Raw genomic sequence first — 25,316 nt, 5'->3', positions numbered from 1 at the left:
TAATAGTATTTGCAATATATATCTTGAGACACTTGTAAAACTTTGAACATATACGTTAACATTGTATTTTCAGGTCCCTGCACATTTTAATATTGTGTGATGTTGTTTTTAATTTGTAAAAAAGTGCCAGGTAAATACTTAATATTTCCAAAGTACTCCTAAAGAATTGTGCTGGTTTATATCCACATTTTAACCAAGTGTATAGCCAAGGTTTTTCTAGTTTTGAATAGATAATTACCTTAACACATGATGTACTGTATATTAAGTTTAATGTTTTGTAGCATTTCATGATATACATTGTATCTACAAAAATTTGATTTTGTCTATTTGTTTAATATACACAGTTTTGCCTACAAGCATCCCAAATCTATGAAGCATACACAACAAGCAATATAGTTGGTATTGGTGATAACTCTATGCGCCTCTGGCAGATTACCTAGTTGCAGAATCTTCTAACAGCGGGTAGGGATAGGCTGTTCATGTTTCAGATTCCTCTTCCATTTCTCTACATCCCATTTATAATGATTCAGTGTGATCTTCAAGAACTACCAAGAGAGATTTTGTTTGCACAAACTAGGCTGATGTAGTTGTTTCTATAGATGTGACGGATGGCACAGCTTGGAAATACTCCTGTAACCTTAGATGTGTTTAAAACAAAGTACAGTGCTGATTCAATTGAGTGGTGCCCGACCGATGGACATCAAACACTTCTTGTCTGCGGTACATATCAACTGAAGAGCTCTGAGGTTTGTATTTTTATTAATTTATTTATTAATAATTATTATATTAAATATTTATTATTAATTTTTTTTTAAATTTCTGACTGCCAGTCTGTTGTATCTTCTAATGAACGTGATCGTTCTTTTAGTGCTATCGGTCATAATCAACTCTTGCAAATGTTAATGATGGCCAACCCTATATTTGGTAAGTGTGCTGTTGGATGTCCTATCCTTATGGGTCATGTGTATAGAGCGCGCATGTGGCATCTGTGTTTCGACTGCGTGTCCATCACAGTTTTTAAAGAATTATGTAAATTTTTTGTCTTGGTTGAGGTACTTGAGGGTAGGAGACAACTGAGCTAAGTTTTGTCGATGCATCATTAAAACGGTAGCTCAAAATCTTTGTAAGATCTTGAGATCCTATGAAGACAAGATCTCAAGATCTTGTCTTCATAGGTTATTGTAACCGATCATTTACTGGATAACAGATGCATTCGGTAAATGCTAAAATTGTTTTTGTACAATCCATCTACTAGTAAATCTGCTACTTGATAGAGTAGCTATTGTGTTAAGGGGAGCTGCAAGTTGATGAATATGAAATGTTCTCAACGCGTATCCCACTCGATGATAGATATTTTATCAATTGTATCCCTCTAGAGCATACTAGGAGATACCAAAAGCACCTTTGCTGGTGGAAATTCTTAATTATGCAGATTTAGGAAAGCTTCAATTGAGTGGTAGAGGCCAGCTGTAATTTTTGCCGAGGAGCTTGGCAAGATATCGATCTATATGTTGCAGAAAGCTGCCGCAGAGAGGCTGGGCTGTTTATATTTGTTCAAAGCGGAAGAAGAAAAACTGAAACTATTAGACACTGTAGACTGTCCAGCAATTCTAGACCAAAAGTGGTGCTATGCCACTACTGTACCGACTCTAGCAGTCGCCTTTGCTTCAGGTAAGCGTTGTTAGCTGTAACTAATCACCGTCCTGGTCAACACCTTGAAGCCAATTTACTTATTTACATTGCATATTTGATTTGTTTGTTTTCAAAGTAGAATTTCAGCTTTTTTGATGTCGTACTTGAAATTTTTAGAGCCTGTGTTTTTAGTCTGTGTCGAGGCAGGCTCCCAGTTCAGAAATATATCATAGGTGCTCAAGCTCGATTGTCTTCAAAATATGTAGTTACAACAACATTTAGTTGCATTCAAACAATTTTATATAGTTTTCAAATAATTGAACCCAATATTCGTAATTGTTAGCCCAGTTTTTACCATTCACTGGTATTGTTGAAGAATCGTCTACCCTTTTCAATCTATGCTCCCTGCACTAAACATCTCTAAAGGTCCGGCCACACATAACGAATTATTCGTTCAATCTGACCGAATTAATGAATTTCACAGAATTCACAGGTTTATTCGGCCGAATATCACAGAATCGTCTGAGCTGTGCATGCACACCGAATTTGTCAACGAAACGCTTTTAATTGGCTTGTCGATTTTTTTTAGCGAGCACGATTATAGTAGCTTTGACAAGTGGTATAGTCCAAGACATGTACGACGACACACAATAAAAGTATCGCCGCGATATGACTTTATACATACGATGCAACTGCTTATATGCGCTATTGTTGGTTCTCTCTCGTTGGTTCACCATGGCAAGAACTTCTCATCGTGAATACAGTATTTTCTTTTAGATGTTTTAGAAACTATAAATTGGTTTTTTTCAATAACAATAATTTCTTTTTATGCAGTGAAGGCTCCGTCGCAAAAACAGTTGCTATCTCTAGCGCATATAGGCAATTGCATCGTATGTATCAAGTCATATCGCGGCGATACTTTTATTGTGTGTCGTCGTACATGTCTTGGACTATACCACTTGTCAAAGCTACTATAATCGTGCTCGCTAAAAAAAATTGACAAGCTAATTAAAAGCGTTTCGTTGACGAATTCGGTGTGCATGCACAGCTCAGACGATTCTGTGATATTCGGCCGAATAAATCTGTGAATTCTGTGGAATTCGTTAATTCGGTCAGATTGAACGAATAATTCGTTACGTGTGGCCGGACCTTTAGGCAGATAGGTTAGTTTTATTGTAAGACAATGGCAATGAGTAGAACTACTTTGTTAGCAAATACAACAAAGTATTTGAAATTGAGAAATGGGCTAAAATCCTGCTATAAATGCCCATCTGAACTCAGACAGGCTAAAATATACAGACTAAATTTTACCAAATTAGTGGAGTTTTTAGTTTGCCTGCCAACCAGATGGCTTTGAGACTATTTTTGTCACATCTCCTGTCATTGTTTAGGATTTGTCACGCTGTTTCAAGTGAAGGCCTCTGCATATTCTACTGAGTTGGTGAAGGTGGAAGAAATTGAGATATGGAAGGACGCTATGGCTCTCTCACTCGACTGGTCAAACAGAGTCAAGTGCGTAAATATAATGTAGGTGCGATATATAGGTCATCATATTGTACAGTTGAACAGCAAGTCAAATCATAAGTTTTTTCACAGCCAGAGTCCAAGGGTGAAGATCGCAGTAAGCAGTTCGAATGGTGAGATAGCCTTAGTGGAGGGCATTAAATGTACAAACCAGTGGAAAGCGCATGATTTTGAAGCCTGGATCACTGCATTTAACTATTGGAATGAAAATATCCTCTGGTCAGGTCAGTGTACCATGACAAAGTATTGGTATCACTGCATCGATACATGCACCAAGTATCATCCACCTGTCATTCTTCTTTTCTGAGCTAGCCGAGGAAATGCTCTTCACTCTCCACTAGATACATGTACATAGACTATTACAGTCAAACCTTTACATGCAAAGTTATTTGATTCCAAGATTGAATTTCTGTGTCAATATCGTATGTTAAAGCAAATATTCCTAATAGAATGCACTGAGTTTTATTTAATTTGTTCCGCAGCTAAAAAGTCTAGTGATAAAATGCTTCAGATAGTTAGACATAAAGTAAGTACATGTAAATTATACATAATTGACTTACATGCACAAAAAGCTAACGTAACCTATTCATAATTGCGATTTTTATATATAATTTGTGTTGCTTTTTATGTAAAATCATCATCTCCAGCCTCTCCACTTTCCCTCTCATTCTCACGATAACTTCTAGATAGTTTTATTTATAAAATTGTGAAGTTGTTTGCTCATGTTGTTTTTATAATTTCTCATAATTCTAAGAATAGCATTGCCTCCTTCGGATCCACAGTTTTAAAACTAAAATACTAAGGTATGAAGGACTGTTTAATATTATTTAAACACTTTAGAACCAAACTATGTGAAGGAAAACTGTACACACGTACAGGGTTACAGATGTATTTTGGAAACTACCTTTGAATGTAGAATTAGATATATGCTAAAGATTTTCAGTGTTTTGAAAAAAATTGTGTATGCTAAGCTGATCATGAGCTAAGCTTTGACTGTATAATATATGTTTGATGCAAAGAATGTTGATTTTATTAAATTTAGTCGCTGATCTCAATATTAACTACAATATGCAGGAGGGGACGATTGCACGCTGAAAGGATGGGATGCGCGCATTTTACCTTCACCAGTATTCACTAGTAGAAAGCACTCTACAGGTGTGTGCAGCTTGCACTGTCACCCTTTCAAGGAGCACTTGATGATCAGCGGCAGGTACTCTAGTTTATTTACATACAGGAAGGAGATGATAACTGACACAGTCATACAGCAATGAGTCTTGCCCCGATTTTTTTATACTGCAGCTGTGACATGTAAAGAATCTATTTGTAAGAAGGCTTGTCCTATTCTACATTGTCTATGTGTACAAGAATGCCTATTAACTCAGTCATTCATTGGCATGTGTATTCGACTGCGTCATTTTGTATGATGTAAGCTTACTCCAAAGCAGCTGATTTGCAGTATTTCAGCAGAGGTTTTATTTTTTATTTCCAAACTTCCCATTTACCTCCAATAAATGTTTTTCTAGATGGTTTATTGTTCATGAATCATTTTAATCGGTCATTCTTAATCATAATATTTTAATAGTTTAACATTTCCCATCATCATGATCTGCTTGTCTGCAAATTAACGGCTGCTAGTAAGTCCTTGCTTAAAGGTTGACTTGCAACAAAATTCACATTACAGTTATTCGATATGAAAAGATTCACCATGTCTTACTCTGTTGTGTTGTAGGTGTAAAATATGTGGAAATGTGATTACAAGCTCTTAAAAGCTCAAAAACGGACAGTTAATCGCAGCCACACAAGACCGCCGTAGTTTGGATTCTCTTTCCAAAACGGCTCAAATGTGACGTAGCTGTGGTAGATGGTTTCTGTTTACACTTTCATGCAACCTTATTCGTCGAAATATTTTCACAAATATACTTCCCACATTCAATAAAACCATGTCTATTGTTCTTACGCATCTGTTTTATCGTCGTTGTAATGCTGTCACTTTTAGCAGTGATATTTTATAACTTACCGTAAAAAATCGTTTTATTTTTTAGCCTTAGCTTGAAGGAGTACATATCATTGTCTGATAATCATGACGAGCCTGTTGGTCACTTGTGATAATCGAAAAGTGTTGCAGAAATTATTTGCGAAGTATTGGGTCACATGATCAGATTACGACTTGACGATTAGACCAAACCGAAACAAAACTGTAAAGTAGCGAGCATCTATATTTGATACGGGGTCTTCGGTAAAACCCGAAGTGTTTGTCATAAACTAGTGCTACGATAAGTTTTATATTGAGCTTTTTATTGACCTTTCAATTCATGTGAGAACATCACGTGACAAGGCAATAAATAAATTTCATGACTATGTCAGAGAAATAAAGAGATTCCAATCTACGGCGGCTTTTCGTTTTTGAGCTTTTAAGAGCTTGTAAACACATTTCCACATATTTGGCGCCTACAACACAACAGAGTAAAACATGGTGAATCTTTTGATACCAAATAACTCTAATGTGAATTTTGTTTCATGTCAACCTTTAAGTTCTTGATATGTGATCAAAAAAGTTTACGAAGAAAGGATTGCGGTGTACATCTGAGTGCTTATTTTTGTAGCTATGATGAGCACGTTCTGCTTTGGGACACGAGACGCATGAAGGCACCCTTAGCTGACACTCACGTAGGAGGGGGAGTTTGGAGGCTCAAGTGGTCACCCCATAAAGATGATCGACTACTAGCCGCCGCCATGCACAATGGTTTCCATATCATTGACAGCTCATCTGGAAACACAGGTATGTTTGTCATGGGTAATTGTCTTTACTTATAGAAACTCTCTAAGAAGCCTATATACATTTTTTATGATTTAATGCTCAAAACTCATGTGCGGATGGTTAGTATTCTTCTCATAGGATCTGTATAGGAAGAGGCAACTCCCGTCAATCCTTAGACGTAAAGAGAGAAGTGTTTATTCATTTTAGATAAGGCAGTAAGTGACAAGTGTGCAAGCTTTGTCCTATGGCATTACCGTGTCATTGGTAGAACAGAAAGACTCCCTTGTGTTACCATCGTCGTTTTATGAGCTGGAGATCATAGTTAAAGGAGAAAAATTATATATAATCCTGTTATGGAAGGCACTACCCACACACCTCCACCCGCACACCTCCACCCGCACACCTCCACCCGCACACTTCCATCCGCACACCTCCACCCGCACACCTCCACCCGCACACCTCCACCCGCACACCTCCACCCGCACACCTCCACCCGCACACCTCCACCCGCTCACCTCCACCCGCACACCTCCACCCGCACACCTCCACCCGCACACCTCCACCCGCACACCTCCACCCGCACACTTCCATCCGCACACCTCCACCCGCACACCTCCACCCGCACACCTCTACCCGCACACCTCCACCCGCACACCTCCACTCGCACACCTCCACCCGCACACCTCCACCCGCACACCTCCACCCGCACACCTCCACCCGCTCACCTCCACCCGCACACCTCCACGCCCACACCTCCACCTGCACACTTCCATCCGCACACCTCCACCCCCACATCTTCACCCGCACACCTCCACCCGCACACTTCCACCCGCACGCCTTCACCCGCACACCTCCACCCGCACACTTCCACCCGCTCACCTCCACCCGCTCACCTCCACCCGCTCACCTCCACCCGCTCACCTCCACCCGCACACCTCCACCCGCACACCTCCACCCGCACACTTCCATCCGCACACCTCCACCCGCACACCTCCACCCCACACCTCCACCCGCACACCTCCACCCGCACACCTCTACCCGCACACCTCCACCCGCACACCTCCACCCGCACACTTCCACCCGCTCACCTCCACCCGCTCACCTCCACCCGCACACCTCCACCCGCACACCTCCACCAGCACACCTCCACCCGCACACTTCCACCAGCACACCTCTACCCGCTCATCCGCACACTTCCACCCGCACACCTCCACCCCCACACCTCCACCCGCACACCTCCACCCGCACACTTCCACTCGCACACCTCCACCCGCACACTTCCACTCGCACGCCTTCACCCGCACGCCTTCACCCGCACGCCTTCACCCGCACACCTCCACCCGCACACTTCCATCCGCACACCTCCACCCGCACACCTCCACCCGCACACTTCCACCCGCTCACCTACCTCCACCCGCTCACCTCCACCCGCACACCTCCACCCGCACACTTCCACCCGCTCACCTCCACCCGCTCACCTCCACCCGCACACCTCCACCCGCTCACCTCCACCCGCTCACCTCCACCCGCTCACCTCCACCCGCTCACCTCCACCCGCACACCTCCACCCCCACACCTCCACCTGCACGCTTCCATCCGCACACCTCCACCCGCACACCTCCACCCGCACACCTCCACCCGCACATCTCCACCCGCACACCTCTACCCGCACACCTCCACCCACACACCTCCACTCGCACACTTCCACCCGCTCACCTCCACCCGCTCACCTCCACCCGCACACCTCCACCCGCACACCTCCACCCGCACACCTCCACCAGCACACCTCCACCCGCACACCTCCACCAGCACACCTCCACCCGCACACTTCCACCAGCACACCTCCACCCGCTCACCTCCACCCGCACACCTCCACCCGCACACCTCCACCCGCTCACCTCCACTCGCTCACCTCCACCCGCACACCTCCACCCCCACACCTCCACCTGCACACTTCCATCCGCACACCTCCACCCGCACACCTCCACCCGCACACCTCCACCCGTACACCTCCACCCGCACACCTCTACCCGCACACCTCCACTCGCACACCTCCACCCGCACACTTCCACCCGCTCACCTCCACCCGCTCACCTCCACCCGCACACCTCCACCCGCACACCTCCACCCGCACACCTCCACCAGCACACCTCCACCCGCACACTTCCATCAGCACACCTCTACCCGCTCACCCGCACACTTCCACCCGCACACCTCCACCCCCACACCTGCACACTTCCATCCGCACACCTCCACCCCCCACACCTCCACCCGCACACCTCCACCCGCACACTTCCACCCGCACGCCTTCACCCGCACACCTCCACCCGCACACCTTCACCGCACACCTCCACCCGCACACCTCTACCCGCACACCTCCACCCTTAATAGTGACACAATGGTCAGTCATTGGCACTGTGATAATAGAGTTATGATAGTCAATGACACTGATAATAGAGTCATGTGGGGTTTGCTTCAACATCTTAATTTGCTATCTGTGTGACATATGCAGGCAGTCTGGAAGTGATATCCTCTTACATGGACCATGATTCTCTTGCCTATGGATGTGACTGGTGTCATTGTGACAGTTCCAAACTTCTTGCTTCCTGCTCTTTTTACGATAACTCAATGCGCCTCTGGCAGATTGCCTAATTGCAGAAACTTCTTAACAGCTGCTAGAACTAGACTGTTCATGTTTCAGATTCCTCCTCCATTTTTCTACATCCCCATTTATTATGGTTTTTATTTAGTATAATACTAGGTGAATGAATGGCGTTGCACTGGCAATAAAAAACTTACTATTCTAACTTTTAAATGAAGGTGTTTGTTTATTTCTGTGTGTGTCCGGTCAATGCATAATTTCAGTATTTGAAAGCTCGATGCATAGCTAAAACAAATTGTTAAAAAAACAATTCTTTCTTCTTAGGCTACACATTCTCTCAAGATTTAAAACAGATTATAAACATCGGCAGATAATGTAGTTGCTAATGGCTAAGTTTCTTTAATCAATGAATTTAAGTAACTTAAGCTAATCTGAATATTTAGTATAATAAGAGTCGTGTCTTTCCCTCCGTTTGAGCCTTTAAAAAGAAGATTGCACCTCACAGGAATCAAACCTGTATATTCTGCGGAGGCAAAGATGTGAAGCACCAGCACTCGGCCACACAGCTACATGTAGTTTGTCATGGCAAGGAATAATTGTACTTACATGTATAATCACGCACTATTATTTTACTAGTATTATAAGTATACTTATAATGATCTCTCACGCAATCATGATCTTCAAGCGTACTAGAATTACCGTAAAACCTCTAATGGAACGCCACCTCTATTTGAATGTCTCTGTAAGAGAAGGGGTGAAAAATAGAGCGCCAACTTTTAAATGAATGTGATCTCCATTTGTCGCCACTGACAATCTTTGATCTTTACGAACCAGTAATATCAAGTGATCAGTAGAAAAGTGTCCACAAAATCGTATTAATAATGAATCATTTACATCAATAACAATTAATTCTCTTGTTGCCCAACTCCAAAGCTTTTCGTTTTTTGTTGTTACAACTTTGAAAGTGACACCATAAAAATAATTAATAACTGTCTCAGGCTAATAGCAGTTCCTTGTTTCTTGATACTCAGAAGTGCAGTATATAAAAAACGGTTTACATTTATGATGGTAGATGAACGACTAGTTCTATAGAAAGGGCTGCGTTTAGCAAAACTTTTACACGTTGTATTTGTGTTAAATGCGTTGCATAAAAGTTTTGCTCTGCCAAAATGTTGTTTGGGCCGCTAACAGCAACTAGTTCAGCAGTGCAGAAAAAAAGCTGAGGTCAGAAGACATTGTGGAAGGTATTGGACAACCAGAAGATGTTCGTTCCATTGAAAGCAACAATCTGAATGCAGCTATCTGAGCAAACGATACAAATAGTTTTGTTTTAAAAGCATTATTTTTGTTTCTGCATGTAATATAAGTATGGTTTGTTTAAGTTACTTGTTCATGATTATATATTTGTAGCATTTGAAAGATTATTATTATATAGCTTATAAATTTGCCGATTTTTAGCAAGTTATTTGATAGCGTCATTGCGGTAATCTGATCTTACAATGGATCTACACTCGTAACTTCTCTTCTATTGTACATAAAAAGTTAGTTTTGGCTGCAAAACTGTAGCAAACATATCAATGAGTGCAATGAGCTTTTATGCAACATTGTTAAATATAAAAAACATGGCTTCAAATTTAGAATAAAATTAAAATTAAAAGCTCGAACAAATTGCAAAGCAGGACATAGGCTATAATATCATTATTAATGAGTGTAATGAGTTTTTATGCAACATTGTTAAATAAAGATATAAAATGAAAATATGTCTTCAAATTTAGAATGAAATAAAAATTGAAAGCTCCAAAAAATTGTAAAGCTGGACTGAGGCTATAATATCATGGCAGGTTAATTGCAAGCAGTAGATATCAACTGGTAGAGATATTTCTCACTTTCTCGATATATATTTATTAAGAGATCTTTGACAAGTTGGAGGTAAGTTAGCAGATTTATTGTATCCAAAAGGTTTAATATTGCTTCACCAGAAAAAGAGGACAAAATATAGGGGGCATTCCCTTCACCCGTAGAAGAGCTAAATTTATTTTCTCAAAATTTGGATGAGCCATTTGAAAAACGAAATGCCAACCTCTATTTGAACACCGCCTCCAATAGACCACCACAGTAAAAGAAGAGTCGAAAAATATAGCGCCGTTGCGTTCAATTAAAGATTATACAGTATTCAAGCATGCTAATTATTCTGTTGTATCGCAAATAGGCTGTGAGGTATAGCGGATAGCATGCCTGTCTGCAGAACTGTTGTTTCGGATTTCAATTCTAGTGCAAAGCAGTTTTTTCATTCCTATAACTTTATCACTATAACTGGACATACAAATGACAGACCATCAAACACTGAGATTTATTTATATAAATGGTCTTTTCTGTTTGCACCAAACTCTCATCTCAAACTGGTATATCTAATCATCTGCCTTGTCTAGCCACAATATATTCATTATTCAATGTCACATCACTGACTTGTATATAGAACCAGCGTAAGTACCCAGCGTTGCCCCGATAGTCGAAGATATTTAAAAAATATAACCAGACGCGTTGTAACAGTGTTTTTATTTTACTTGGAAGGAAATGTGTAATGTGGCTTAAGATAGGACTACATGGTAATAATAATTAGATAATTAAAAAGTGATCTTTAGAAAGACCTTGTGACTGCTCTGGGCACAATCTTAACACACTATTTTTCAAGTGCCTCCTGACACACAATATTTTTGGTTTTGCCATCCTGTGTCAAAGCGTACAAATTCTTAGGTTTGCCAACCCTTGAATATCTTACATAAAGTTGATGAGAGAACGTAGGCCCTATCATGTTCAGTCCAATGACTTTTAGTGTTTGTCATTGGCTCTTACTTACCGACATGGCAAAGGTGAGTTTGATTTTAAACTGAAGTCTCTTGGATTCAAATGACAGATCTGATGGAATGAGAGGATTCTTGGGATAAAAACACATTTTCATCTTTGTGTTTGCTTGTTGGATGCGTTGCAAAGCTTTGGTTGGATTAAGTTTCTTAGAAGAATAACTTAGCCTCTTTTAAAAGAACGAGTGTGAAACGGTAGCTCTTCTGTTCACCAAGCAGCTTGTCAAGAAGTTTGATTGAATCGACAGCATCATTCTTGGGAACAAGAACAGCCCTTTCGCCAAGCCATGTTTGGTCTGAGAATCCAATGGAAAGATTTGGAAACGGGGTTCCGAAACACAAACAAAATTTGAGATTTATGGATATTGAGAATGATCAGCTGTTAATCAACTCACTACAGATTTGTTTCAAGTAGATGTAGATCTGCCTCATCAGGTGATAACTTGAGATGACACCTACTTGAGATTAATTTGTATCTATACGCTTGTTCTCACCTGATGAGACAGATCTATACCTGTTTGAAATAAATCTAGTGAATTTACTAACTGCTAAGTACTCTTTATATTTTCATTCTTTATATATATTTAAAATATATATTTTATATCTTCATATATAGTATATAGCCTACATGTATAGTTATATATGTTGAACAATTTTATTATTGCTTATTAATGCACTGTGGCCATACCTACTGCTTGTAAATCTATGGGTAAGCAATCATGTTAAAGTCCAAAGTGCGCAGCTGTTGTTATGTACAGGAAATGCTTTCCAAGCTGGTCTACTACATTAATTCAAGGTCTTTTCTGAAATGTTAACGCAAAAAAGGATCTTGAAAGTTAGACACAACTTAGCTACTCATCAAGTGCTGTACAATATACATGTAGACTATATATATTAATGTACAGAATTATACATGTATATATAGCCTATAGGATTACATGTACAGCTTAGGAGCTGAAGTCAATTATCAATGCGATTATTTACACAATGCACCCTCTCGGAGTTTTACAAATTCCATATGATTTTTTAGGATTTAATTAGTATCAATTGCTTGTTTAAATATTCCCATTTGTTCTTTAGCTGGCGTTTGCACAAATATGTATATTAAGAAACCGTACAAGTGATTACCCCTCTTGTTCTCAGATACTTATATAAAGACAGGCTCATTGTATCAATTATATGACGCCTTTGCTCTGACCTCCCAATACCCTACTCATGCATGCTTTTTGCTTACTGAGTCTTAACTTGCTAACTAATTCATCTTATGAATGTAAGTTGTTCAATTGGTAAACTTGTAATAACATTATTATAGACCCTAATACTGTTTTTACACACAATGAAATTCGAGTCATGTACCATGCATGTCCATAACCGCGCAGCTCAGGCAACACTCAATCAGCAATTCATATCAGATGAAGTACCTTCAGGATGGCTGTAGCGGGAATCATATTTCTTAGCAATCTGTGTATTCTTGTTACAAGACCAGCATTCGTATATGCCTCGCCAGTCTTTGAGTTCCAGACACCCACATGTGAGTAGCCTATATCTCCTGATGATTTGACACCAATGAGAGCAGAATATCATTGAACTGCAGGCTATGATAAAACTTATAATACGGCTGGTGAATCTATCAACTTCAGTGCCTTAATTGGTTTGTTAAATTCAAATAGGACTAACTCTTACCTTCTGACACTGTTCAAAGCAGCCCTGTGCTATCTATGTATTGTGTCTTATTCTTATATTACCTGTATGCTTATACGTTTGTACCTTTACTCTATACACACATAATTGTACCTATACACATGTGCCTATTCATTTGTACCTTTACTCTATACACATGATTGCACATATACACATGTACATATACGTTTGTGCCTTTACTCTATACACACATAATTGTACCTATACACATGTGCCTATACATTTGTACCTTTACTCTATACACATGATTGCACATATACACATGTACCTATACGTTTGTACCTTTACTCTATACACATGATTGTACATATACACATGTACTTATACGTTTGTACCTTTACTCTATACACATATGATTGTACATATGCACATGTGCCTATATGTTTGTACCTTTACTCTATACACATATGATTGTACCTATACACATGTACCTATACGTTTGTACCTTTATTCTATACACATATGATTGTACATATACACATGTACCTATATGTTTGTACCTTTACTCTATACACACATAATTGTACCTATACACATGTGCCTATACATTTGTACCTTTACTCTATACACATGATTGCACATATACACATGTACCTATACGTTTGTACCTTTACTCTATACACATGATTGTACATATACACATGTACTTATACGTTTGTACCTTTACTCTATACACATATGATTGTACATATGCACATGTGCCTATATGTTTGTACCTTTACTCTATACACATATGATTGTACCTATACACATGTACCTATACGTTTGTACCTTTATTCTATACACATATGATTGTACATATACACATGTACCTATATGTTTGTACCTTTACTCTATACACATGATTGCACATATACACATGTACCTATATGTTTATACCTTTACTTTATACACATACGATTGTACATATACACATGTGCCTATATGTTTGTACCTTTACTTTATACACATATGATTGTACCTATACGCATGTACCTATATGTTTGTACATTTACTTTATACACATATGATTGTACCTATACACATGTACCTATATGTTTGTACATTTACTCTATATACATAAGATTGTACCTATACACATGTACCTATAGGCTTGTACCTATACACTTGTACATATATGACTGCATTTATAAGTTTGCACTTAAACGCTTGCACCTATTATTACACTTGCACCTTTACTCATGTACCTTTAAACTTGTACTAAAACACTTACACTCATTGAACTATACACTAATTCCTATAAATTTGCACCTATACAGTTGTCTATAAAGTTTTCTTGTTACACCTGAAATAGCATTCTGAAAAGTGAATGAATTAGAATGGAAACTAGTTCTAGTAAGGCAAAAGGGTAGATGTGATTATTGGCTCTTTTAGTGCCTATATTTAATGTGACGCCTCCAGAAGACCCTGGCCTACATGCAACTCCAGTCTCACAGTATTCTAGGCTAGAAGGCAATGATGGTAAAAATAGAGAGAATCCTGAAACAAGACTTATCAGAGACCTGTTCAGGTTAGTAGATAAGTCACATCTACTCTGGCATCCATATTGGTTGTTTATTACTAGTAGATAGGACACATCTACACTGGCATCCATATTGGTTGTTGTTAGTAGATAGGACACAACAACACTGGCATCCATATTGGTTGTTTATTAGTAGATAGGACACATCTACATGTATATTGGGATCCATATTGGTTGTTGTTAGTATATAGGACACATCTACACTGGTGTCCAAATTGGTTGTTGCTAGTAGATAGGACACATCTACACTGGCATCCATATTGGCTGTTGTTAGTAGATAGGACACATCTACACTGGCATCCATATTGGTTGTTGTTAGTAGATAGGACACATCTACACTGGCATCCATATTGGCTGTTTATTAGTAGATAGGACACATCTACATTGGCATCCATATTGGTTGTTGTTAGTAGATAGGACACATCTACACTGGCATCCATATTGGTTGTTGTTAGTAGGTAGGACACATCTACACTGGCATCCATATTGGCTGTTTATTAGTAGATAGGACACATCTACACTGGTATCCAAATTGGTTGCTATTAGTAGATAGGACTCATCTACACTGGAATCCATATTGGTTGTTATTATTAGATAGGACACATCTACACTGGCATCCATATCGGTTGTTGTTAGTAGCTAGGACACATCTACATTGGCATCCATATTGGTTGTTGGTAGTAGATAGGACACATCTACACTGGCATCCATATGGCTGTTGTTAGCGTTGGTTTTTGGTATATATATAGTGTTGATGGTTGGATGTCTATATGCGGGTGTAGTGATAGGACTCTAGTCTGCCAAGCAGCAGGTCAGAGGTTTGAGCCTCGCTATGATATGTCGGGAAGGCATCTGGTCTTAAATTGCTCCTGGGCCTCACCATAACACGGAGTCGGAGCCACATTAAGATGCTATACTCCCGCATGACAGGTTTTTTTAGCAGCTCCTGCACCTAGAATTCCTCTCAAACGGATTAGCTATGCCATTGCTCTGACTCCAGAGATTGCGAGATGAGAGAAGCTTTGGGTCAGTGCCAGGACCACCCGAGGTAGCTCATTCGGTCGTGGTGGTTTATCTTAATGGTTGACTTGCAAGAAAATTCACATTACAGTTATTTGGTATCAAAAGATTCACCATGTCTTACTCTGTTGTGTTGTAAGTGCCAAATATGTGGAAATGGGATTACAAGCTCTTAAAAGATCAAAAACGAAAAGCCGCTGTAGATTGGAATCTCTTTATTTCGATGACGTAACCACGAAATTTTGTTATCGTCTTGTCACGTATGTTCTCACGTGAATTGAAAGACCAATACAAAGCTCAATATAAAACTTATCGTTGTACTAGTTTATGACAAACACTTCGGGTTTTACCGAAGACCCCATATCAATATAGATGCTCGCTACTTTACAGTTTTGTTTCAGCCTGGTCTAATAGGCAAGTCGTAATCTGATCATGTGACCCAATACTTCGCAAATAATAATTTCTGCAGCACTTTTCGATTATCCTAAGTGACCAACAGGCTTCTCATGATTATCAGACAATGATATGTACTCCTTCAAGCTAAGGCTAAAAAATAAAACGATTTTTTACGGTAAGTTATAAGATATCACTGCTAAAAGTGACAGCATTACGATGACGATAAAATAGACGCATAAGAACAATAGACACAGTTTTATTGAATGCGTGAAGTATATTTGTGAAAATATTTCGACGAATAAGGTTGCAAGAAAGTGTAAACAGAAACCATCTCTCCCAACTACATCACATTTGAGCCGTTTTGAAAAGGGAATCCAAACTACGGCGGTCTCGTGTGGCTGCGATTTTCTGTTCGTTTTTGAGCTTTTAAGAGCTTGTAATCACCTTTCCACATATTTTGCACCTACAACACAACAGAGTAAGACATGGTGAATCTTTTCATATCAAATAACGGTAATGTGAATTTTGTTGCAAGTCAACCTTTAACATTTGTACTTAATACAAATGTTAATACGTTTATCCGTTAATACTGTCGTTAAAATGATGCAAGCACTGTCAATTATGACAGAAGCATCCTAAACTACTAGGTATATGGGGGAAACAACAGCAGCTAGTCCCGAACAATTGTCTTTACTATTACATTATTGTAAACAAATTTAGTTATTTTGAATGCTAGATTTTAAAAGTGAATAGTTTTAATACTGCCATATTTTAATCATTGCGCTTTTTCAAATTCCTATTTTTTGCATATAAGCTATTTTTGTACACATTATAGCACAGGGAAGGCGAAATACCATATGTCATGATCTAATGTACGAGAATCCAAAAAAATTAGAATTCCATTTTTTATGTAAACAAGATGCCAGTATTTGTTTACTGCCATCACAGAACGTTCGTTTCCAACAGACATCGCTGCCAAGTTTTCGTGCTAATAAGTAAAATTCAATTGGGTTAAAATGTGACAAATTTATGAGTGGCAGGCAAAGCACAAGGTTGACACGAGGATAATTCAGGTAACGATGGTTAGCGCCTATATAACAGAGAACTAACTTTATACCATTGCACAGTCATTGAAAAGAGGTGAGTAAAGCAATTAATTAATATTATGTTATGTGACAAAATATACCATTGAGAGAAACAGTGGGTTGGTTGTTACTTCACAAAACAATTCAAATGTGAATTCTTTTTCTGCCTGGCCTATTGATTAAGTTCAATACAATAGGCATATGTTTGTTTCGAGACGTTGACACTAAAATGAAATTATTAAGCAAAAATACTGACTCAACTCAATAGATTTTTGAATACCTTTTATAGTTGAGCTTCATTAGCAAAACAAGGCAGTCTAATAGAATTTTATGAAGATTATATGGACATACATGTCTTTAATAGATTGGGTAACTATGTGAATAAGACTGTCAGACGTGCCTTCCATAAACAGTCAAGTAGGCAGCAGAAGTAAAGTAGGGCCTCTAACTAAACTTAGAATTAAACTACTTTAATTTAAAGTTGCAACTAAACTTTAATTTAACTAAAGTTAAACTAAAGAAAACTAATACCCTGGCAGTCTAGTGTGCTGTGAGGAATCATTAGGAGTGTCAATAAAGCACAGATAATATGCACAATAATTCCAACATTCCGGAAGCAAATGATTGGTGCAGGTGGAAGTGTGTACTCAGTAGTTAAGTCTGTTGATGTTGGTTCAAAACTTCTATGATGCAATTATTTTTCCTAACCTCTAACCTTGGCTTCAAAAGCAGCGGCTTCTTGCGGCTTTTAAAATGGTAAAGATTCTTTTAAGCCATTAGAAAACGTGTGCCAGTTTCTGACACGTCACAGAGTTACAAAACTCCATTGCTATCAGTTATGTACTTGGAGTCTTCATCCACCATACGAGGCATGTCGCTGTTAGCATCAGAATTGATTAGCGAGAGCCACTGCTAGAACGATGTGCAGATGACTACATTCTTGCAATAACCCAGGCCTTGTTAATAACTTTAGGAACATGTTGCTTAGGTGAGTAAAAAACCATTAAGAAACATTGCCTTAGATATGTTGGAAAGCCAAAAAAAATTTTACGGTAAGCATTCCTTATCAAAACAGTTCTTATTTATTTTGAGGGTTCTGCTACCTTTTGAATGCATAACGTGTTTCCAACCACTTCACATTATAATCGGTGCTTTCTGAATTTATGGTGTTTAGCAGTTCAAACACTTCATTACTTTTACATATTTTAATATCTTTGCTTACATTAAGAAGACATCACAAGAAACCATGTAGCGCTGTGAGTGTCTTGTAGAATCTATAACAAAAGCCGTGATTGTAGGTCTATCTGTAGCCATGGTTGGAGGTTGGGAAAACACATTGCATCATATAGGATTCAAACCTACCGCATTCCGCTTTGCGACCCAGCGTGCTAACACCTGCATCAGTTATTCAACTTTCATGTGTTTAGAATTAGTGTGTACATACTTATTCTCTATGCTTTTTTGGCACACATGACGATCTCTCACGACACTCGAGACAGCCAGGGTGCTTTATTGGCACACATGACGATCTCTCACAGTCATACTGCCAGGGTGCTAGTACATGACGATCTCTCACAGTCATACTGCCAGGGTCCTAGTACATGACGATCTCTCACAGTCATACTGCCAGGGTCCTAGTACATGACGATCTCTCACAGTCATACTGCCAGGGTGCTAGTGCATGACGATCTCTCACAGTCATACTGCCAGGGTGCTAGTACATATACATTGAGAGATAAAACTCACAAATCCACAAAAGGCACAGACACAATTTTCCACTCTGCCACAGCCAACCCTTTGCAGTACATCTGACAAATCTCCTCAACTGTGTTATGCATTATCTGACTTGTTACCTAGCGGTGTTAGCCTCACGTATGACACAGACTAATTTTTAACGAACCACATTGGACTTAGTTCACCTGCCCTATGACATGCATCTTGTTGTATGCTGCAGCATTAATTATTTTCTTGTAGGGACTACGATAATGTGGCCAGGCCTGTCTTGAACATGTCTAAAAGTGTTGAAGTGGTGTTTGGATATCGTCTCTTAAGCATCCAGTTGGTATGTACAACTCAAAATACGCTGCACACTAGCAACAAATTTTAACAATTCTTAGTTGCAATTCACGTCTCACCAATAATAGTTTTTTAAATTGTCTTAGGCAGTTAAATTCATGCCCTAAACCAGTTCTTTAATATCAAGGGTACATAACTCCAGAACTATACACAGTAGATACTTCTATAATGTATACCCCCTATAACATAAATTCCAGATAACGTAAAGAAGTTGTGTGAAATTTTTACTGCCTACTATGTAAAAAATTTCATATAACGTAAAGTGTCAAATAGGGCGAGTTCTCAAATTCAATTTAAATGGTAATCTAACTCGCCGCACTTGCGAGAAAAAAACGACGCGTGTTTTGTGTTTCACCTGTTTTATAATAACAGCTTGTGTTGCGTTATAGCTACGCGTAATTGTTAGCAGTTACATTAGATACACGTGATTGATTGTGAAGATATGTATTGATCTGGGCAGGTCTGATGTCGACAAAAGTATTAACGAATAAACGTATTAACATTTGTATTAAGTACAAATGTTAATGGAATAGAAAAAGAACACATCTGTTCTAGCAGCATGCTTTCTATAATTAGACGCATGCGCATACATGCGCATGCGTCTAATTGTAGATTGACTTTTTCAGCTGTTTGATAGACGACGTAACAACGCGTGTATAACGTTATATCTATTATATATACAACTTCCATGACATTCTAGTTTGTCATGATAGACTGGCTGATGTGTCGACAAACAAAAAAGAGGTAGTTGCGCGTTTGTTCATAAATACACGTACTTAATGTAAGTACACTTATGAACGATGTATAATAATATCGATAATAATAATAATATCCTTTGTATAATACAATAATAACAAAAGTGATCGATTGGTGCAGGTGTTACAGCAACGGTCCACCAATCTGAATGTCACGAGTTGGAGTCTCGTCGAAAGTTATCTTTTATTCAAACCTTGACCCCTGAATACAGATAGACGAGGAACAGGTAGCACCGCATTTTTATAGTAAAAATATTTTTGTTCTGATTTATTGTAGACAAATAAAATATTTGTTGCTAGTTTTACTTTGCAGAATAGACTTCACTGCTTAGAAAAAATAAGCAAATCGTTGTAAATGAACGTCGAAGATGTGCGCTCCACATCAACTTAGTTTAAAATTACTGCAATCATGGTCTATAAAACCAGTGAAATTTATCAGAAAAAAAAGAAAATTTGTTGATGCAAACCAATAATACTGCAGTTATGGTACAGAACACAAATTAACAAGTCAAGTTGAGTTTTTGCCTTTTTGTGTGGCCAAAAGGGTGAGTTTAGGGTGAGTTAGGCAATTTACATGTATTCCACTTTTCTTCTAACACAAAATCCCTATAACGTAAACTTCCTGAAACGGATTATTTACATTATAGGAACGTCTACAGTAATAGTAATTCAACCCTAACCAGGGCTGATGTTTATCAATATATTTACATGGGGTGATGGTAATCAGGTAACTGATAGTATAAAATTCAGGCTGCTTTATTCTAAATATTCTAGATTGTTCCCAACTCTGTCCTTGAAAACTACACCCAACAGTGTGGTATGCATGTCTATAGTATTTCTGAGCAAGCATGGAGCTGTCAATATGACCTATACATTGCAGAATGAAGTGGATCAATTGCTGACCAGCTTTGTCTGGCTCCCTCATGTAAGATTATTTCATTATACTTATGCTAGATTTAGCCCATGAAATAAAAAAATTACTAAGAAACGCATTTTGAAGTTAGACCAGATAAGTAGCTCTTTTGTCATAGCGCATCTTAGTCACTGGTAAATTTGTAAGTCGGTAAACTTGTTAACAACTTTATTCCCGTTAATGGTTGCGACATTGTTTCTTTTACAAGCTTACAAACAAGCATTTTTGAATTATATGTTAGACCTATGTTTTGTTATTTTAGAGCAATATAACCTTTTGCTCATCTCCATTGCCAACTAGGACCATGTAAAAGCGACCACAGAATACGTTACAACTGTGATGATAACAAGCGCATTTACATTCCTCAGCGCACTGACGTAGCCTATTTTATGGAATAACCAACCAAATCATTAAAAGCAACAATACTACGCATCATGATATACTTGACTAACCACAAAGCCTATATAAGTCACTGTATTATTGCAAACTTATCACGTGAACCATGGTGGCCGAGTGGTTAAGGCGTTGGACTTAAGATCCAATGGACGTATGTCCGCGTGGGTTCGAACCCCACCCGTGGTAAAACGTTTTATGCAACGTTGTGATTTTGGTACTGTAAATTTACGTAGATGTACAGTAGACGCTCCTATAACGCATACATGTACCTCCTATAATGTAAATTATAGATGATGTAAAAAATTTGTGTGAAGTTTTTGCTTCCTACTACGTAAAAAACTCCATATAGCGTAAAGTGTAAAGTCGGGCGAGTTTTCAAAATCGATTTGAATGTTAGTTTAATTCGCCGCGCTTGCGGAAGGAAAAACACCGTGTGTTTAGCGTTATATCTATTATATATAACTTCGTGACATTGTAGTTCGTCATAATAGATCGTTAAATGTGTTGACTAAAAGGCAAATAGAAAAGCTGCTCAATTGTTCATAAATAAGAAGGCAATCGATTGGTGCAGGTGTTACAGCATCGGTCTACCAATCTAAATGTCACGAGTTGGAGTGTCATCAAAAATTATCTTTAACCTAACCTTGACCACTAGATAGTGATAGACGACAAACAGGTAAAACTGCTTTTTATAGTAAAAGGATTTTGTTGTTTGCCTTATTGTAGACATACAAAATATTTGTTATTAGCTTTATTTTGCAGAATAAACTTTGCTGTTTAGAAAAATAAGCAGATCATTCTAAATGAATGTCGAAAATGTGCAATTTCTATCAACTTGTAAATTAACGGCAATCATGGTCTATAAAACCAGTGAAATTGATCATTAAAAGGAGAAAAGTTGTCAATGCAAACCAACTATTCTGCAGTTACGGTACAGCTCGCAAATTAAAAGAGCTAAGTCAAGTTTTTCCTTTTTGCATGGCCAAAGAGGTGAGTTTGGAAAGATCTTGGAATGGATTAGGCAATTTACATGTACTTTACTGTTCGTAAATACATAAAATCTTTTTAACTTTAACATTCCTGGAATGGATTATTTACGTTGTAGGAGCATCTACTGTACTACCTATACTCTGGCTAACTCCGCGTTAGTATACGTAACTACATGTATATACGTTTAGGAAACGAGCTTCTTTGTTGATTAGTGACTGTCGCTCTAGAAGCCATTTTTATAAACTGTAGCGATGGACAGATGAGCGCCTAACTTGGAACCCAGCTCAGTATGCAGATATAGAAACTCTAATCATACCAAATAAGATGCTGTGGCTGCCTGACACATTTCTCTACCAAAGGTATGACAGTCTTCAAAATGGGATAAATTATTAGCATTCTGAATTAAGCAACTCTACCAATTAAAAACCTATCACCCTTTGACCCTTATGAACATTATTACTCTGCAACTACTTAGAGAGAACAATACTTTTATATTGAGTATAATACATGCCATAAAGATATAAAGTTGTGCTGAAATCCTGCGCTACAAAATGAGCAATACATTTTTAAAAAGCTGATATTGTATCAAGTTTAGACACAGCCAGTTCACATTGTGCATTACAGCTCTGATGATTCTGGTTACGTTACATCATTCGACAGAGTTCCTCTAGACTACACAGGATCAATGGAATGGTGGCCATCCGCTACCCTCCTTAGTCCATGCATAATTGACGTCACATTTTTTCCATTTGATTATCAGACATGCGCTCTAACCATCGGACCATGGGGCTACCACAGTGAGCAGGTTTGTCTAGCAACTACATATCAGTTATTGGCTAATCTTGATAGTCCTCTACATCAATATCTGTGTAATATTATATTACCTAAGGGTGGTAAGGTTCCAAATTCATCAGGCTTCCTTTATTACAGGTGAACTATACACTGATGGACACGCATGCCAACCTTGATAGGTACACGGTGAGCGGGGCTTGGGAGTTGATCGACACCAATATCTCTCGAGAAGTGCAGTTTTACCCAGATCTAAACATGAGCTACACTCTCATTGACATTACTATCAAATTAAAAAGAAAAGCATTGTACTACTGGCTCAACATTATCATACCATGTATTTTACTGAACAGTCTTGGCATAGGTCTTTTTATACTGCCAGCAGACAGTGGTGAAAAAGTAAGCTTTGGTCTGGGTATCCTGCTGACCGTGTTTGTTTTCGCAATCCTTGTCAATGAGAATATACCAAAGACATCTGATTACACACCAGTTATGGGTAAGCAATGCGGCACACGTATACATGCAGTCAAAACATGATTATCAGCGAAGATAAATAGGAGGCTGCCGACTTCAAGCCAATTTATGTAACATTCCTCTGGCATTTGTAGGGATCTATCTGGTTATCATCATGGGCATGATATCTGTTTCGTTGCTCATCGCTATTATTATTGAAAATCTACACCACAGAAGACCAAAACTCCAGCCTGTGCCAAATTGGGTACGCAAAGTTTTCCTCGGCAAGCTACCAAAAATGCTCAAAATACAGTTACCTAAGGTAAGTTACCATCTGGAAAAGGTTTTACAGTAAACTAGCACTTGCATATCTATGTACATGTACTTATATTCTTGGTTGTAGCTGCCATTATTTACATCATTCACTATGCAAGGCATTACACCAAAGAAGAAGAAACGCATTAAGTTAATGAGAAGGCTGATGAAACTTAGACAAAGGGAAGGCAAAGAAAACATGCCAGCAGAGGAGACGACTACATTGGTGAGCCATGCAGATTTTGTAAAGCACTCTCAGAATGCAATCATCAACCTGTTTTGAAAAGGTTGACTTGCAAGAAAATTCACATTACAGTTATTTGGTATCAAAAGATTCATGAAGTCTTACTCTGTTGTGTTGTAGGTGCCAAGTATGTGGAAATGTGATTACAAGCTCTTAAAAGCCGCCGTAGATTGGAATCTCTTCATTTCTCTGACGTAGTCATGACAGTTTGGTTGTTTTGTCCCGTGATGTTCTCACGTGAATTGAAAGGCCATTAAAAAGCTCAATACATGTATAATACTTATCGTAGAACTAGTTTATGACAAACACTTCGGGTTTTACCGAAGACCCCGTATCAATTATAGATGCTCGCTACTTCAGTTTTGTTTCAGCATTATTAAATCAAGTCGGAATCTGATCACGTGACCCAATACTTTGCAAGTAATTTCTGCAGCACTTTTCGATTATCACAAGTGACCAACAGGCTCGTCTTTATTATCAGACAGTGATATGTACCCCTTCGGAGTTTAAAAAATAAATGAATTTTTAGGAAAGATAAGATATCAGTGCTAATAGTGGCAGCATTACAACGACGATAAAACAGACGCGTAAGAACAATAGACTTGGTTTTAATGAACGCGTGAAGTATACTTGTGAAAATACTTCGACGAATGAGTGCATAATAGTGTAAACAAAAACCATCTTGTACAACTACATCCCATTTGAGTCATTTTGGAAAGCGATTCTAATCTACGACGGTTTTGCGATGGCCGCTATTAACTGCTCGTTTTTGACCTTTTAGTCACATTTCCACATAATTTGCACCTACAACATAACATAGTAAGACACGATGAATCTTTTGATGTCAACTGCAATGTGAATTTTGTTGCGAGTCAACCTTTAACAATTATGTAACAAATTGATGTGAAAACCTCACGCTTTACATTAGTCCGACTGATTACGCTTAGCACGCCACATCGATTGCAGAATCAAGAAGCTGACCGGGAAAACCACAACTCTGAGAACCTAGCAAATGGAGATGTCAGCCCCAGAACAATTGATGACACACCTGATCTAAGCCAAACAGAAGAGGAAAGACTGGCAGAAGCATACAAAAATATGCCATTTGATGAAAAGGACAACGATGAATGGATTTTAGTAGCATTGGTCATGGACAATCTCCTAGGTTGGATGTTTTTCGCTCTGCTCATCATGACAACAAGCATGATTTTAATCATTATTCCTCTTAGACAATCTACCAGTTACACGTAGTGCGATACCAGAATACGACAGCTTCAAATATTC

At 38.8% G+C, this 25,316-nt stretch overlaps 2 protein-coding genes and 1 non-coding gene across 3 annotated transcripts; all 3 read left to right on the top strand.

Annotated features, from left to right (window-relative positions):
- The first annotated feature begins 604 nt into the window (after positions 1-604).
- LOC137395012 (diphthine methyltransferase-like) lies at positions 605-8,722 on the top strand. The gene is made up of 7 exons (XM_068081793.1): positions 605-746; positions 1,518-1,671; positions 3,024-3,144; positions 3,229-3,380; positions 4,231-4,366; positions 5,760-5,935; positions 8,427-8,722. The coding sequence occupies exons 1-7, from the start codon at positions 609-611 to the stop codon at positions 8,564-8,566; spliced, it is 1,017 nt and encodes a 338-aa protein (XP_067937894.1). The 5' UTR covers positions 605-608; the 3' UTR covers positions 8,567-8,722.
- Positions 8,723-12,805: 4,083 nt separating this feature from the next.
- On the top strand, positions 12,806-25,283 carry LOC137393841 (acetylcholine receptor subunit alpha-like). The gene is made up of 10 exons (XM_068080551.1): positions 12,806-12,908; positions 14,453-14,588; positions 19,076-19,163; positions 20,813-20,857; positions 22,481-22,590; positions 22,856-23,036; positions 23,162-23,516; positions 23,629-23,795; positions 23,877-24,014; positions 24,999-25,283. The coding sequence occupies exons 1-10, from the start codon at positions 12,806-12,808 to the stop codon at positions 25,281-25,283; spliced, it is 1,608 nt and encodes a 535-aa protein (XP_067936652.1).
- On the top strand, positions 21,345-21,427 carry Trnal-uaa (transfer RNA leucine (anticodon UAA)). The gene has a single exon. It is a non-coding gene; the product is annotated as a tRNA-Leu (tRNA).
- Positions 25,284-25,316: the final 33 nt, after the last annotated feature.

Source organism: Watersipora subatra, chromosome 4, assembly GCF_963576615.1.
Source record: "Watersipora subatra chromosome 4, tzWatSuba1.1, whole genome shotgun sequence".
In the NCBI taxonomy this organism is placed as follows: domain Eukaryota; kingdom Metazoa; phylum Bryozoa; class Gymnolaemata; order Cheilostomatida; family Watersiporidae; genus Watersipora; species Watersipora subatra.
This window is presented reverse-complemented; position numbering and strand designations above follow the sequence as displayed.

What these genes read in the sequence shown, in the direction of transcription:
- LOC137395012 (XM_068081793.1), top strand. Translation starts at nt 609, where the DNA reads ATGGCACAGCTTGGAAATACTCCTGTAACCTTAGATGTGTTTAAAACA. An exon ending in GACTGGTCAAACAGAGTCAA is followed by an intron (nt 3,145 to 3,228) that starts GTGCGTAAATAT and finishes GTTTTTTCACAG; the next exon opens with CCAGAGTCCAAGGGTGAAGA. An exon ending in TGAAAATATCCTCTGGTCAG is followed by an intron (nt 3,381 to 4,230) that starts GTCAGTGTACCA and finishes TACAATATGCAG; the next exon opens with GAGGGGACGATTGCACGCTG.
- LOC137393841 (XM_068080551.1), top strand. Translation starts at nt 12,806, where the DNA reads ATGGCTGTAGCGGGAATCATATTTCTTAGCAATCTGTGTATTCTTGTT. An exon ending in GTCTCTTAAGCATCCAGTTG is followed by an intron (nt 19,164 to 20,812) that starts GTATGTACAACT and finishes TATACATTGCAG; the next exon opens with AATGAAGTGGATCAATTGCT. An exon ending in TGATTACACACCAGTTATGG is followed by an intron (nt 23,517 to 23,628) that starts GTAAGCAATGCG and finishes TGGCATTTGTAG; the next exon opens with GGATCTATCTGGTTATCATC.